At 38.3% G+C, this 14,934-nt stretch overlaps 1 protein-coding gene across 2 annotated transcripts in view; it reads right to left on the bottom strand.

Annotated features, from left to right (window-relative positions):
• TLK1 (tousled like kinase 1) overlaps window positions 1-8,890 on the bottom strand; it is a 164,526-nt gene extending 155,636 nt beyond the window's left edge. The window contains exon 1 of one of the 2 annotated variants that reach the window (XM_074215727.1): window positions 8,709-8,890. In XM_074215727.1, the coding sequence (XP_074071828.1) occupies window positions 8,709-8,853 (145 nt within the window). In that variant the 5' untranslated portion in view covers window positions 8,854-8,890. The remainder of the gene's footprint in view (window positions 1-8,708) is intronic. The other variant, XM_074215728.1, reaches the window with a different exon arrangement.
• Window positions 8,891-14,934: the final 6,044 nt, after the last annotated feature.

Genomic DNA, 14,934 nt, shown 5'->3' with positions numbered 1-14,934 from the left:
GAGGAGGTGTTTTCATGTAGATGGAACACTACAATTGTTAATTTAGCATTCATTTGATGTTCTGGCTAGTTTGCAGAAATGCCTTCCTACCCATATTTTATCTTTTATTCAAGATATTGCTTGATATTGACAGAGGAGGGGAGAGTAAAGGATACATTTGGAAATGAAGGTGTTAGAAAAATAAAGAATAAATTTTTTAAAAACTTAATCTTTAACACCTATATCAGAGTTTCTTAACATTTCTGTGTGTGTGTGTGTGTGTGTGTGTGTGTGTTGTGTGTGTGTGTGATGTCCCCTTGGGAAGTCTGGTGAATCCCTCTTCCGAGAATGTTTTTAAAATGTATAAGCTTATAAAGGAAACCAATTATATTGAAATAGTTATCAAAATGCAGACATAAGAAAAGTTCAGACATCAGGTTAAGAAAACTGACATTTAGAAATGTAATTTATTGAATCTGACACCCCCCCCCAGCCTGTATTTTCCTTATTACTACAGTTCTATATATTGAGAGGCAGTATAGTAAAATAGAAGGTGCAATAAATTTAGCATGGAGACTTATGTATGAACTCAAATACTATCCTCAATTTATAAAAACTATAAATGCAGGCAATATACAATTTTGGGGCCTTAATTTATTCATCTGTAAAATGAGGATACCAAGATAGAAGGTTTTATCAAAGGTAATGTAGTAATATAGTCTTAAGTTTCAAACTGCTAGGTGCTGGCTTTTAATTATAATGAATTGATTTTGCTAAGCATGTGAAAAGAATACTATCTAGCCTAGAATATAATTTTACCTAACAAATACCTATTTGCCTAACAAATTTCTATTGCCTTCTAATTGTTCTCCTGATGTAAAAAATTCTGATTCATCCTGATTATACCATATGCACTTAAAAACTAGTGTTCACAAAATTTAACATTCAGATGAATAACCTACTTCAAACTATTTCATTTAGGGACAAAACATAAATCCAGGGATAGACCTGGTATCAAAACAAAAAGTGTCATTAATTGGAATAGCAATTAGAAGAAAACAGAATTATAGAATCTTAGAGCTAGAAGATGACTCAAAGTCCAGAAGTGTAATTCCAACTATGCTTAAATTATCAAACTCCACACACACACACAACACCCCCCATTATCCCTAACAAGCATTATCCAATCTGATGATCCTGGGCAGAAAAAAAACTCCTAAAGCAATCCATTTCAATTTTGGATTACTCCATTAGGAAAATTTTCCTTGTAATCCCCTAGATTCTGCTGTAATTTAGACACATTGGTTCATCCTAGTTCTTCCTCTGGGATCAATTCTACTTTCAGCAATTTTGAAACCTTTGGTTCTTGCAAAGTTCCAATAAGAGTCAACATAAAACAAATATTATCAATAAGGAATTTAAAATTGAGACTAGCCAGGAAAGCACTCAAACAGAGGTTTAGAATTTCCATAATTCAAAATGTTGCTTATGAAGGCATAACTCCAGGCACAGGGTGATTTGGCAAGAATTTCTCTGAGATGAGGCTGGTAAAGAAGATTGGCAGGGATGTGTCCAATGTATCTAAAGTAAGTATATGAAGTGTTAAGGCTGGAAGAGTAAAATTTTAGGTCCTCAAAGCTGACAGGGACCATCAGAGGTCATCTGGTCCAGCATATACCTAAACAGGAATCCCTTCTCCAATATTCCTAATTAGTAATCATCCAACATCTGCTTGAAAACCCTCCATGTTGAAGAACTTACTACCGGAATAGCCTACTCCATTTCAGGGCAGTTCTAATTGTTTACAAGTTTTTTTCCTTATGCAAAATCAGAAATGTATCTCATAAATTCCTCCTTATAGCTAAGTTTACAAAACTCCATTTCTTTGTATAGAAAAATTTCAACTGGAATAATTAGTACAACAAATTTAAAGCTGAAAAGGTCTTCAGATCACATGTAGTGTGATCTCTTAATTTTAAAAAATGATAAACCAGATTCCAGAAAGATTAAGTGACTTGCCCAAGGTCACACAGGTAACAAAAGGCAGAGCTGATTCCTTTTGTGTTTCCATCTCTGGCACATAGGTACAGAATCATTACATATTAAATGAAGTCCTTTTCCCCTTGTGCTTGGGCCAATATAACTTTTTTAATTGGTGGCTACTAGAAATCTCTTATGTTTTCAAACTTTATCATGATTATAAAAAAAAGGGGTTGATATGTTTTCCTGCCTTGCTAAATAGAGCACGGTGAACATAATAATAGCATCTTTCAGAGGTCATGGTTACATATAACAATTATGACTATATAACACACAGATGATAGTGATAGTTAATATTTATATAGGAACTAAGATCTGCAAAGCATTTTTACCTATATTATCTAATTTGGGGTTTTTAATAAGCTTTTGAATTAAGTACTATCTTTTCCCCATTTTATAGATTAGGATATAAAGATTTAGAAAAGTTAAGTAACTTGTCCAGGGGGTCAAAGCTAAGTAATAGCCTCTGGAAAAAAATATGGACTCAAGACTCTTTTCAAGTCCAACATGCTATCAACTATTGGCAATACCTCATTTCTATGAAAAAGCAGATTTTTTTTGATATGATATTAAAGCCATGAGTCCACACATCTTTACCACTCCTCCCTAATTTATTTCTAAAGTGAGAAAGTTAAAAATTAAATAAAACATAAGATAAGGGAATGACCTCTAAACTGCATCAAAGTGTAGAGATATATTAAAGTCTATGTCAATTCCAGGATATCAAACAAAATTTTTAATATTTTAAAATCCAATGAGATTGTTTTGCTGAGATGTACAGTAGCGTCTGAAGATGTAACAGAAAGGATATATCAGAAACAGGACAAACTTGCATGTAGACTGGACCTGTGGCAGCAGATGTAGAAGACCTGGAGACACTAGAGGAGAAACATCTTGACTCTCAAGGAGTTTGTCTTCCATTAGCTAAAGTCCAGTTACAATGTTTCTATAATTGTTAGGCAAGAAGTGATTTAATAAAGCAGGGATTCTTAACCTTTTCTACACATAGATTTCAGAAAGTTGAATGGGGGGGAAACAAACCTTTATTTCAATGTATTTAGTTTCCTTTAAAATTATTTATGTTTTATGCCTTTAAAAAAATTCTCAGAGAGGGTCCCCTGGTTTCAGTAGATGGCCAAAAAGTATTTATGACACAAAAATGTTAAAAAAAAAATCCTTGTCTTCAAGGATAGCTGAAATGAAAACTTCACAAAGAACCCATGCAAAAAATACCGCTCAGGATAAAAAAAAGTTTTCTAAAATATAGGGAATGAGTAAAACAGAATTTTTTAAGGTATGCTACTAAGAGATGTATGCTTATCTAAAATAGCTGAGAAATCTAAAACGTTTTGATAAGGCAATCAGGCAAATATCTAATTAAGTATCTAACTACCAAAAACAAAAATCAATGAGTGGAGAAAGTTTCAGGAAGGTAAATTTTGGCTCAATATAAAAAAATTTCCAATAGCTATAGTTCTTGAAGATGACAAACATCTCATATACAATTCTAAAAAAAAGATACATTAACTGTACTCAAATTAACTTAAAATGTCCTCTTACTGGAATCAAATTCTTATTGGAATTCATTTTTATGATTTTTTTTTAAGGATTTTGGCAAGGCAAATGGGGTTAAGTAGCTTGCCCAAGGCCACACAGCTAGGTAATTATTAAGTGTCTGAGGAAGAATTTGAACTCGGGTACTCCTGACTCCAGGGCGGGTGCTTTATCCACTGCACCACCTAGCTGCCCCTCATTTTTATGATCTTAAATAAGTCACAAACCTGAGGAATGCTTCTATACCTTTAAGCAGAAAATTGTGATTTGCCACTTACAAAAAAGTTAAAAGAAATGCTAGAACTACAAGATACCTCAGGGAATAAAATCTAACATTTTCATTATAGAATTTGAGTGGCACCGTGGCAAAGTAGGAAAGTCAAAACCAAACTAGCTGGGACACTGATTAAATCATGTAATTTCTATAAGCCTCAGTTTCCCAATCTAAATGAGGAAGTTGAAACTGATGACCTCTATAGTCTCTTCCAGAATTAATAAGGCATGATTATATGAAGCTTCAAAGTCTTAAGAGTTAGTAATAAAGGACTAGAACACTGATCTTCTGGTTCGTAGTTTTTCTTAAATTTTGCTATCTTCCTTGAAAATTGTGTAAAAAAAAAATCTTATGAAAATGAGTGATATTTTAAAGATGACCCTTCAATCAAAAATCAACTATTTGGTCTACATGCAGCAAAATATGAAATCTTTGTAAAAAGTAGCTACTTAGTACCTGCTACGTGAATGAAAGGATGGTTCCATCAATAACAGTACTTGCTGTACTGACCAGTCAGGGAAGTTAATTTAGCTCTTTGAAGTCTGTTTCCTTTAACATCTAAACATCCAAATCACAGAATCATGTACAAAGAATACCTCACAAATATTAATTTTTATAATTAAAGGGCAAATATCATATGAGCAGATGATAATAAGGAATGCTAAAATTCTTCATTTGGTTTTGTCTTTTGGTGCTACTTAACATGTACATTTTGAAAAACACTCCAGAGATCTAGTTAATTAAACAATTTTCCTTCACACATCCTCTCTAAGGAATCCTCAGTTTAAAAAAAAATTGGAAGTACTTCAAAGTATTTTACTCCTGATTTTACAACAAATAATACAAATAAAAGTCTACATAGACTATTTTGTTGACAATTTTTCTTTCAAAATTGAAAATCAGTACCCTACAGTACTATAAAATTCTACATTCAAACCTACTATATAGCTCTTCTAAATGATACCAGAAGCAGTAGGATTCCCTAAAATGTCTTCAAAGCTTATATATTTCACAGGGAATTTAGCAAGATTGCAGAAAGACTGATGGTTTTGACTCCAATAAGTGTAGAAAAAAATCTATGAAGAAAAAGCACAATTTAAATGCAAAATAGTAACAAAACCAACTATATAATTTCTTACTGCTGACAAGAGAATATTCCAGAGGATGTCTGTAAGATGTTTAAATACAGTCTAGATACAGAAAAGTTAAAGGAATGAGAATTTTAGGATTAAAAGGTAATTTAAAAGATCATCTAGAACAACTTGATCTTAAACAATGCAAGAATTTTTCCTATGATGGAAAGTAATCCAGTCTCTCTCTCTCTACAAACTTCCTGAGACAGGGTACTAGGAGCATTTCACTTCACTGTTGAATAGCTCTCTAAGCTGTTGGAAAGGTACCGATATTCAGCTAAAATCTAGTAGTCCCTGTTACTTTTATCCAGTGGTTCTATTTGTCTCTAAGAGGCTATACAGACTAATATCACATCTCCATTTAGTTATCACTTCTCCAGTCTACAGATCTCAAGTTCTTCACATGAAACTCTTTCCAGAACACCTTTATCACCCTCATCTGGTTATCTTCCAATTCTTCAATCTCTTTTAAAATGCCGCACCCATAAATGAATATAATACTGGAGATGTGATCTAAGATAGAATTCACTACAATTTTCTTTTCATGACCTGAATGTATTCTTCTGCAAATATAGTCTAAGATTCCATGTTGAAATGTGAATGACATACCAAGAAATCCACTTCTAGGTCTCTTGCATCACATAAAGTTAGTAAGAAGCATGCAGTAAACCTTTGTTTTCTGTTTTTCCTATTTTTATATATTCATTTGTAAGGAATAAAATACTACAATTGCTATAATCAAGTATAGAAACAGGAAGAACAATTTGTGAATAAAATCTAGAAGACTGTGATGTTTATATTAAATGGTCAATAAAAGCAAAGCTACTCATAATTTATAACAGATAAGGCAGATTTGAAGATAGAAAATTCAAGGAAAGAGTTCTAACTTAATAATCTTTTTACAGTAATACCAACTCAATCCCTTATCCACAAACAAACCATTAGTCTATGTGAAGCTAGCTCTAAGGACCAACTCTCCAAAATCTATAGTTTAAAAGATCATTAAGTGGGGCGGCTAGGTGGCACAATGGATAAAGCACCAGCCCTGTGAGTACCTGGGTTCAAATCCGGTCTCAGACACTTAATAATTACCTAGCTGTGTGGCCTTGGGCAAGCCATTTAACTCTATTTGCCTTGCAAAAACCTTAAAAAAAAAAGAAAAAGATCATTAAGGGGCAGCTAGGTGGTGCAGTGGATAGAGCACTGGCCTTGGAGTCATGAGTTCCTGGGTTCAAATCCAGTCTCAGACACTTAGTAATTACCTAGCTGTGTGGCCTTGGGCAAGCCACTTAACCCCATTGCCTTGAAAAATCTAAAAAATAAATAAATAAAAAATAAAAAAATATATAAAAAGCTCATTAAGAAAAACAGAGATGTCACTGATTTAAATGATCAAACAGGAAAACCAGCTATCCATTCCTTTATAGCTCCTAAAGAGTAATTCCAGCACCTAGTACCTTTCAAGCACATATTTGACAAATTTAAAAAAAAACCCCACTCCAGGAATTCAAATAGGCAAATATTTAACACCTGTGGGACAAAGGAGATTAAAAAGACAAAATGAAACTACCCTGGGTCATAAGAATAAATCAACAGGTCTAGACTTTCCCAGACCCACATTAGAAAACTTGTGGACTGGCTTTAATTTTTTTTTTAATCGAGGAGGAGCTGAACTTCAATGATGGCATTCAAATCATTAAAAGGATTAGGTCAAAACCTTTTTTAATCTTCAAAAAGGTCAAATAAATCAATTCATAGATTATTAAGATATATTGTCTTAAAAGAATCATGTAAAAAATTAAATCTTTTTCATTGGAGTGAATCAAATCTGAAAAAAGGCTATAATCCTTATTTTATCCTAGAAACTTAAAATTTCCTGTAATTATATAGTAACAAATTAAAATAATTTTTCAGAGAACACCTTGACTTATATAGGCAAGTTCCCATTAACATTAGGTGTTTACAAGCACTGTAGAAGAGAAAGAAAACAAGAGAATAATTGGAGTTCCTCACATATCTTTCAAACCATCTCATATTTATATAACATACTGACAAGCATAATTGGGAAAATGTGCTAAGCACTTGTTAAAATGTAAACTGTAGATTTATACACAATGCAAAATATTATGATGTAGATACTAGGGGCTTTAGATATGCAATTTCCCTTAGCATTAAAGTAAACTCTGAATCCAAAGCCCAAAGCACTGAGATGAAAACAAACCCCCAGAGGGCTAAACACTGTTTGTACCTTATTTATTGTCAGATAGAAATATCCCACAGAGTCCTTACAGTTACTTGAGAAGAATTGTAAGCTTTCAACAAAATCACATCCTGGTGTTTCAAGAATTATTATCTATTAAACTGACACAAAATTCGACAACTTAGAATCAAGGCTAACTAAATTAAAAATAAACAAAAACAACCAAAGAAAAACCCAGTGAAGTGATAAAGTTGCGTTTTAAACAACTGCTCAATTCTTCCTTTCATTCTCTTCTCTCCTTGAGGGCATACTTTTTTTTGAAGAGTACAAATGTCTTTCCTTATAACAAAAGTAGTTACTATATAATCTCTCAAATTTGAGGGCCTAGATTTTGGCAGTCTGAAAATTAAACTAGTTTATTTTGCTATTCACTGATTTCAAAGTAATAATCGAATGGGCCAACATTCCCTGAAAAAGTGAAAAAGACCAAAAAAAAACCACCCCAAAGTATTTTCTATATTGGTCTTTTTTGGAACTTGTTATCATATTCAGCTAAAACTATATAACAAATCAGAAATAACATGTTAAGGAATATCATGCTACTTAAATAGCATTAAGGAGGAACACAAGAATTTTTTTAAAATGAATCGATTTACTAAAATCCGAGCCAGGAAATATTCAAACCATTTAAAAAAAAAATAATTAGCATGCAGTTTTGGAGGTGAGATGAAAGCAGAAAATGTCTGTCAATTTATTCAGCATGTTTAATGGATGCCATAAATCAAACCTTTTCATGAATTTGCTAGAGAATATTCATGCCAATCTTTTGAGCCTGCTATTGTCACTTCCACACATGCTCATAGATACCACCCTGACAAGGAATGATATTATCTGTCAACTACTGGTAGAGAGATTAAAAGGACAAACCAGTGATTACACATTTTCGCAGCTCTGAAAATTAAATATTTAACCTATCTTTTTCAAAATAAGCCGCACTCTTCATGTCCTCCTAAACAAGGATTTTAATCTCCTCCTAAGGTTCGTTCCGGGATATCTATTTACCTTCTGTGGATTCCCCCACTCCTCCCCAAGAAATCGGGCTGCAGCCTGGGCTGGAGAAAGGCATCCGGCTCGGAGGAGTGAGTCAACCTTCGAGCGCCTTGTTGGAATACTAATAAAGTTAGGGCCAAAACGTGATTTTGGACGGGTATTTTCCTCTTCTAAAAATAGCTTTCGTTTTAGGGCCACACTTTTGAATTACACAGAGCGAGTTGTCATTTTGGCTAAAAGTTGTGGGGCGGCTCACTAGCTGTGTGGCGGCGGCACAGCCGAGAGCGGGCAGCCAGAAGTTGCGGCCGGGGGCCAGAAGGGCTCGCTCGTCCGCCACCTCCGCGCCCCCAGCCCCCCGCACCCCGCGGCGCCTCCCGTCGGGGCGCCGCGCGGCGGCTCCGGAGGGGGCTCGGGCAGCCGGGCCCCCCCCGGCGGGGGTCCCCGGGCGCAGGCCCGGGCGCGGCGCGGCGCCACTCACCTTCCTTGGGCCTCCCGGATGGCGGCGTGTGATTCAGCAGGGACCTGGCCGCCGCCGCCGCCGCCGGGCCCGGGCTTGGAGACGTGGAGAGCCGGGACCAAGATGGCGGCCCCTCCAAACTTCCACTGCTACTTTGGACACTCATCAAGCTACTTTCTGGGAAGCGGGCACCCCCCCGGCGGCGGCGGCGGCGCCGGCATCCGCCTCAGTCATGGCCGGGGCCGCGGCGGGGAGGGAGCGCGGGCGGCGGGCAGGGCGGGCGCCGGCCGCGGGGCGCTCCGAGGCCGAGGGGAGCGCCTGGCGCGGCCCCGGCGGCCACGCACGACCCGGCGGCCGGCCCCTCCGCAGTGCGCCCTGGCTCCGAGGCGGCGGCGGCGGCGGCGGCGCTGGGGGCGGGGGGCTGGCGGCGGAGGCGGCGGCGGCGGCGGCGGCGGCGGGGTAACCTCTGCATCAGTTACAGGAGGAGGAGCAGGAGGCGGCGGCGGCGGCGGCGGCGTCACGCGCCGCCTGGGCAAACACTATCGCGAGGCTCCTGCGCCTCCGGTAGCGGCGGCGGCCGCGGGAGCGGGCGGCGGGGGCGGGGCCGCGCGGTGACTGACGGCCCGCCCCCCGGCCCCCGCCAATCCGCGCCCGCCCCGCACGCGCGCGCCGCCGCCCCTCCCGCGGCTCCTGGCCGGCGCAGCCACCTGACTTCCCCTCGTCTCTTACGGAAGCCCGGACTCCCGAAAACCCACCCGCCCGGGACCCCCCACGCGGCCGCCCGCCCGCCCGCCTTGTTCCGGCGTGCACGCTGTGGAGGGAGGCTCGGCCCCCGCCGCCTGGCCCTCCTTGGGGGCCTGCTCGGCCTGAAAAGTTTGAAGAAGGAGGGCCGCGGCGCCCGGCGCCCGGGGCCCGGCCCGCGCGTCCGCAGGGACCCGGAGATGCCCCCGTGAAGGGCCGCAGAGCCCGCCGCCCGCGGCTGCAGGGCCCGGCTCCTTGCCAAAGACTGCGGCGGAAAGGAAAAGTTTGAGGAACGGAGGTGCATGAGCAAAGCGTGGCACAGCACGTTCCTGTCTGCTTCAGCCTGTATCTGCCGCTATAGATGCTTGTATGTGCATAGTTATGTGTAAGTCGGCACACATGCACTCTCCATACATCTCCATCCATGCACCCACTGTATTATCTCCATTTTATAGTCGGGGAAACCGCCCGGGAAAGTTGAGCTGACTTGCCCAGGGTCACACAGACGATAAGAATTTGAGGCAGGACGCAAATTCAGCTCTTCCTGAGGAGGGGAGGACAAGCACTCTTTCCACTAGGCCACCTGGTTTTTGATAGGAAATTCCAATACTCTTTTTAAGTTAATTTTTTGTCTCTTTTTCTTCTACTGTAGTGGAAAAAGCAACCAGTTTGAGATTAGAATCCTAGTTTGTGCAAATCATGTAATTTGTGTGCTTCAGTTTTCTCATTTGTAAAGGGAAGATAATATACCTGCTGCACACGCAGAATTTTGATCAACAAATGAGAATATATTGGGGTTTGTTTTTTTGTTGTTTTTAGGTTTTTGCAAGGCAAATGGGGTTAAGCGATTTGCCCAAGGCCACACAGCTAGGTAATGATTAAGTGTCTAAGATTAAATTTGAACTCAAGTCCTCCTGACTCCAGGGCCATCCACTGCACCACCTAACCACTCCAACAAATGAGAATATATTTAAAGTGTTTTGCAATTCACAAATCTACAAATATTATTTCCTAAAAACACAATTTTGATTACTAGATACCACACATCTTACAGTTGTTTGCAATATGTCTGGTGTTTGAAAGGTATCTCTGAAAGGTTATTTCTTACACAAAATGGAATGCACCATATCAGCTCAGGAAAATTAAAGCAAAATGCATCCTTTAAAAACTAAATTAGATGGAGACCTAAAAAAAAGTATTCTCTGATTACCCTAGAAATGAGTTATTTTTGTTTTTCATTTTTATGATTCTATGTTTCATACACGAATACTTTGTGTTCATTGAATAATTCATTTGGATACTTCCATCAAGTGTTAATCAGACACTTACTTAGGAATTGCACTACTCAAACTTCTTACTCTGCTAGATTTTCAATTAATTCTACAAGTCACATTAATAGATGGTATTAGAAAAATATTTTAAGTAAATTCAAAGTCTCAGATAGATTTAGATTCATAGTGAATTCAGAAAGAATGTGGGAAATGACCCTTTAACCAACTAAAACAGGAGAATTTTTTAGAGTATGCTATATATGAATCTGCATTTATATTAAAAATGATGATTATTAATAGGGATAGCTAGCATTTATATAGCTCCTGTGGCCTGGCTAAACCCTTTACAAATATAGAGAATAGATCCTTACAACAACCCTGGGAGGTAATAAAACTATGCCCTGATTTTAAGACCAATAAGATTAGCCTCCAAACTTCTTGTCTCTGGTCTCTCCCCTTTCCCCTCTCCAATCCCTCCTCCATATAGCCAAATTGTTATTCCTAAAGTACAGGCCTATATACATGTCATTTCCTTGCTCAGGAAGCTACAGTGTCTCTCTATGGTCTAGGACAAAATACAAACTCTTCTGGCATTTAAATGGCTCTGTTCTTCAGGATCCTACTCTAGCTCACCCTTTCTGGGTTTATGGTATGTTAATTCCTTTTACACACTCTATAATCGAGCATTTATTAAATCCCTACTATACACTAAGAGCTATATTAGGTGCAAAGGAGACAAAGATAAAAATGATCCTCCTGTCCTCAATGAGTTTACATCCCATCCAAAGATTATGAAATATATATATTCAAAATAATTTATATATATATATATTATATATATATGTTTATATATGAGGTAATTTGGGAAAATCAGGAAAATCATGTAGAAGGTATTATCCAAAGTAAACTTTTAAAGAAACTAGGAATTCTCAAAGGTAAAAGGTGAGGAGGGAATGAATTCTAGGTATGGATAACGACCTGTGCAAAAGCAATGAGGGGAATAATCAAATATTGCTTGTGAGGAACAGCAAAGCCCCTTGACCATACTATCGAATGCAGGGGGAAGAGAAACATATGAGGCTAAAAATATAAATTGTAAGAATTGAACAGAGTCAGAAACAGAAAACATAGTTTGTAATTTGATCCTAGGGATAATAGGAAACAACTGAAGTTTATTAAGCAGGGAATTTACATGGTCAGACCTGTGTTTGAAGAATATGACTTTGGCAGGTGTGTGTGGAATATGTTTGGAAGGGGAAGAGGCTTGAAGCCTGGTAAGAAGGTATAAGATTGTGAATGAGGATGGTAGCTTTGTGTATATAGAGAGAATGAGGTAGATTCCAGAGATATTGTGGATGTACAAATAGAAAGGATTTGGCAACAGAATGGGTATGTGTGGTGAGAGAAAAGAGTGGAGCATTTCTCAAAGGTTGCAAATTGGAGAGTAACTCAAAGAGTAACAATGACTACTAAAACAAGTGCCTTTTCAGAAGAGATAATGGTTTGACTTGGGGGGGGGGGGGGGCTTGGGAAAGTTGAGTTCTTGGACATGGGGAATTTGAGATGCCTTTGGGATATCCAGTTCAAAATGTCTAATAGGCAATTAGTAACCTGGAACTCAGGAGAGAGAGAGATTAGACAAATTCATCTACTTCCTCATCTACTTCCTCTTCTCCTAAAAACCATATTCCGTCTCCCATCCCAATTTTGAACAGGCTATCTCAAATACCTAACATGCACTCCCTCCATCCATCTATTGCAGCAATTTCCAGGCTTTTTCTCTTCAAGACTTAACTTGTGTCACCTAATTGCTCAGGTCTGTTCCCCACCCCCACCTGCAAAAATAAAAAATTACTCTTTATCTTGTAGTTGTCAATATACCTGTTGCTTCACCCAATAGAGCATAAACTCTGAAAGACAGATTGTCATCTTTGTATCTGCAGCATTGAAGGCTTTTAATAAATGCTCTAGGTTGTTATAAAAATAAACTTCATATCTCTTACTGCTGGTCTAATTCCCCTGAATTTCATTCTATCTCCTACTACCTGCTAGACATTTCTCCCACCTGCATGTTATAATAGAAATCTCAAACTCAACATGCTCAAAACTGGACTCATCCTTATCTCAACACTGCTTCACACTTTCCTTTCTTTGGGGTGTCACCCAGATTCATAACCTTTAATTGTGATAGTTTCCTCTCCCTTACCCCCCCCCCATGTAAACTATTATTGTCTTATGGATTTATTCTCCAGAATGTCTCCTAGCATCACCATATCTCATCAGATAAGCATTACTAGACTTCAGACCCATATACCTTGCACTTGGACCAATAATATCATATTAATACTCCTTTTCAGTTGCTTCCCTCTCTAAGCCATCTTCCACACAGACAACAAACTAATCTCAAGGTATAGATCTGATTTTATCGTTCCCCTATTCAAAAATTCTTTAGAACCTCCCCGTTGACTGTTGGATAAAATACAATGTTTAACATTTAGAGTCCTCCCCAACCTGACTTCAATCCACCTTTTCAACTTTACTTCACATCACTACCTTCATGAATTCAATGCTACAGCCAAACTGGACATCTAGCTATTTTCTAAGTTCATTCCCGTACCCCTCTCCTACCTCCATGAAACACAGAAGCCATCTCCCATAGCTGGAATGCACTTCTCACTTTGCCTTGGAGACCTCGAGGCTCCTTCAAGACTAAGCACAGAGTCAATCTCTTCTACCAGGCCTTCCCCAAACCCCTTCTCCCCCAATTGTTTATTTCCTCTATTTTGCTTAGACCATTTTGTTTACTCTTAGTACCTGTTATTCCCCAATGTATTCCCCAGAGCAATATCTGTATTGTATCCTCTAACAGAATATAAGCTTAAGAGCAGGGACTCTTTTAGAAGTACTATTAAACATTAGTTGATTTAGATTGAGAAAGCAGGTATTGTAGAAAGATGGGAAGATTATTGTTGTATTCATGCTTTGCCACAAGCTACCACTAAACTGAACAAGTCACAAGTTCTCTGGACCACAGCTTCCATACCTATAAAATGAGGGGGTTGGGTTAGATGACTGATTAGGATCCTCCCAAAGTTAAAATATATTATTTATCTATAATTCCAATTATATGGATCACCATCCCACTACTCAGTAGTCTATCTGCTGGGGAATTAGTATCCATTTCCAATAAAATGCATTTGATGGAGGGGCCCTTGTTAGAGTCTCTGGATTGCCTTTCCTATGAAACCATAATAATATTTTATTAATATCTCATATTTTGTATGTTTCTTTTTTCCATTAAAATGTAAATATAGTAACTTAAAGCATCAAAAATGTCTTAATAGAGTGAATGCTTATTTGAAACCATGACCAATTGCCAATAAAATTGTTTTTGTCCTTTGATCCAGCAATACCATTATAAGATGTGTACCCTAAAGAAATCAAAAAAAAGGGAGGCTGACATGTACCAAAAAAAATATATAGCAGCTCTTTTTATGGTGATAAAGAACTGGACTTTAAAAGGATGCCCTTCAATTGGGGAATGACTGAACAAGTTGTGGTACATGAATATGGTAATATTGTTCTGTAAGAAATCATGAGATCTCGGAGGGCAGCTAGGTGGCGCAGTGGATAAAGCACCGGCCCTGGAGTCAGTAGTACCTGGGTTCAAATCCAGTCTCAGACACTTAATAATTACCTAGCTGTGTGGCCTTGGGCAAGCCACTTAACCCCGTTTGCCTTGCAAAAACCTAAAAAAAAAAAATCATGAGAGGAAAGACTTCAGCAAAACTTGAGAAGACTTACCAATGAAGTGAGCAGAACTTTAACAGCAATGTTGTGTGATGATCAATTCTGATAGATTTAGTTCTTTTCAAGAATATAGTGATCAAAGACTTGTGATGGAAAATGCCATTCACATCTAAGCTATGGAATCTCAATGCAGATCAAAGCTTACTATTTTCACTTTTTAAAATTTTTTTTTGTTTTTTCCCTTTTGTTCTGATACTCCTTTCATAACATGACTAATATGGAAATATGTTTAATATAAATATGCATATATAACCTTATCAAGATAATGTACTGTCTTTGGAGAGAGAGGAAGAAGAAGGGGGAGGAAGAAAAATGTGGAACTCAAAATTTTACCAAAAAATGAGTGTTGAAAATTATCTTTACATGGGATTAGAAAAATATAAAATACAAAAACAAAAAAAAAATGAGTGAATGCTTTTATTCTA

The sequence above is a fragment of the Macrotis lagotis genome, chromosome 1 (genome assembly GCF_037893015.1).
Source record: "Macrotis lagotis isolate mMagLag1 chromosome 1, bilby.v1.9.chrom.fasta, whole genome shotgun sequence".
Taxonomy (NCBI): domain Eukaryota; kingdom Metazoa; phylum Chordata; class Mammalia; order Peramelemorphia; family Peramelidae; genus Macrotis; species Macrotis lagotis.
Note: the sequence above shows the minus strand (reverse complement) of the source record. Positions and strands in the feature narration are given on the sequence as shown.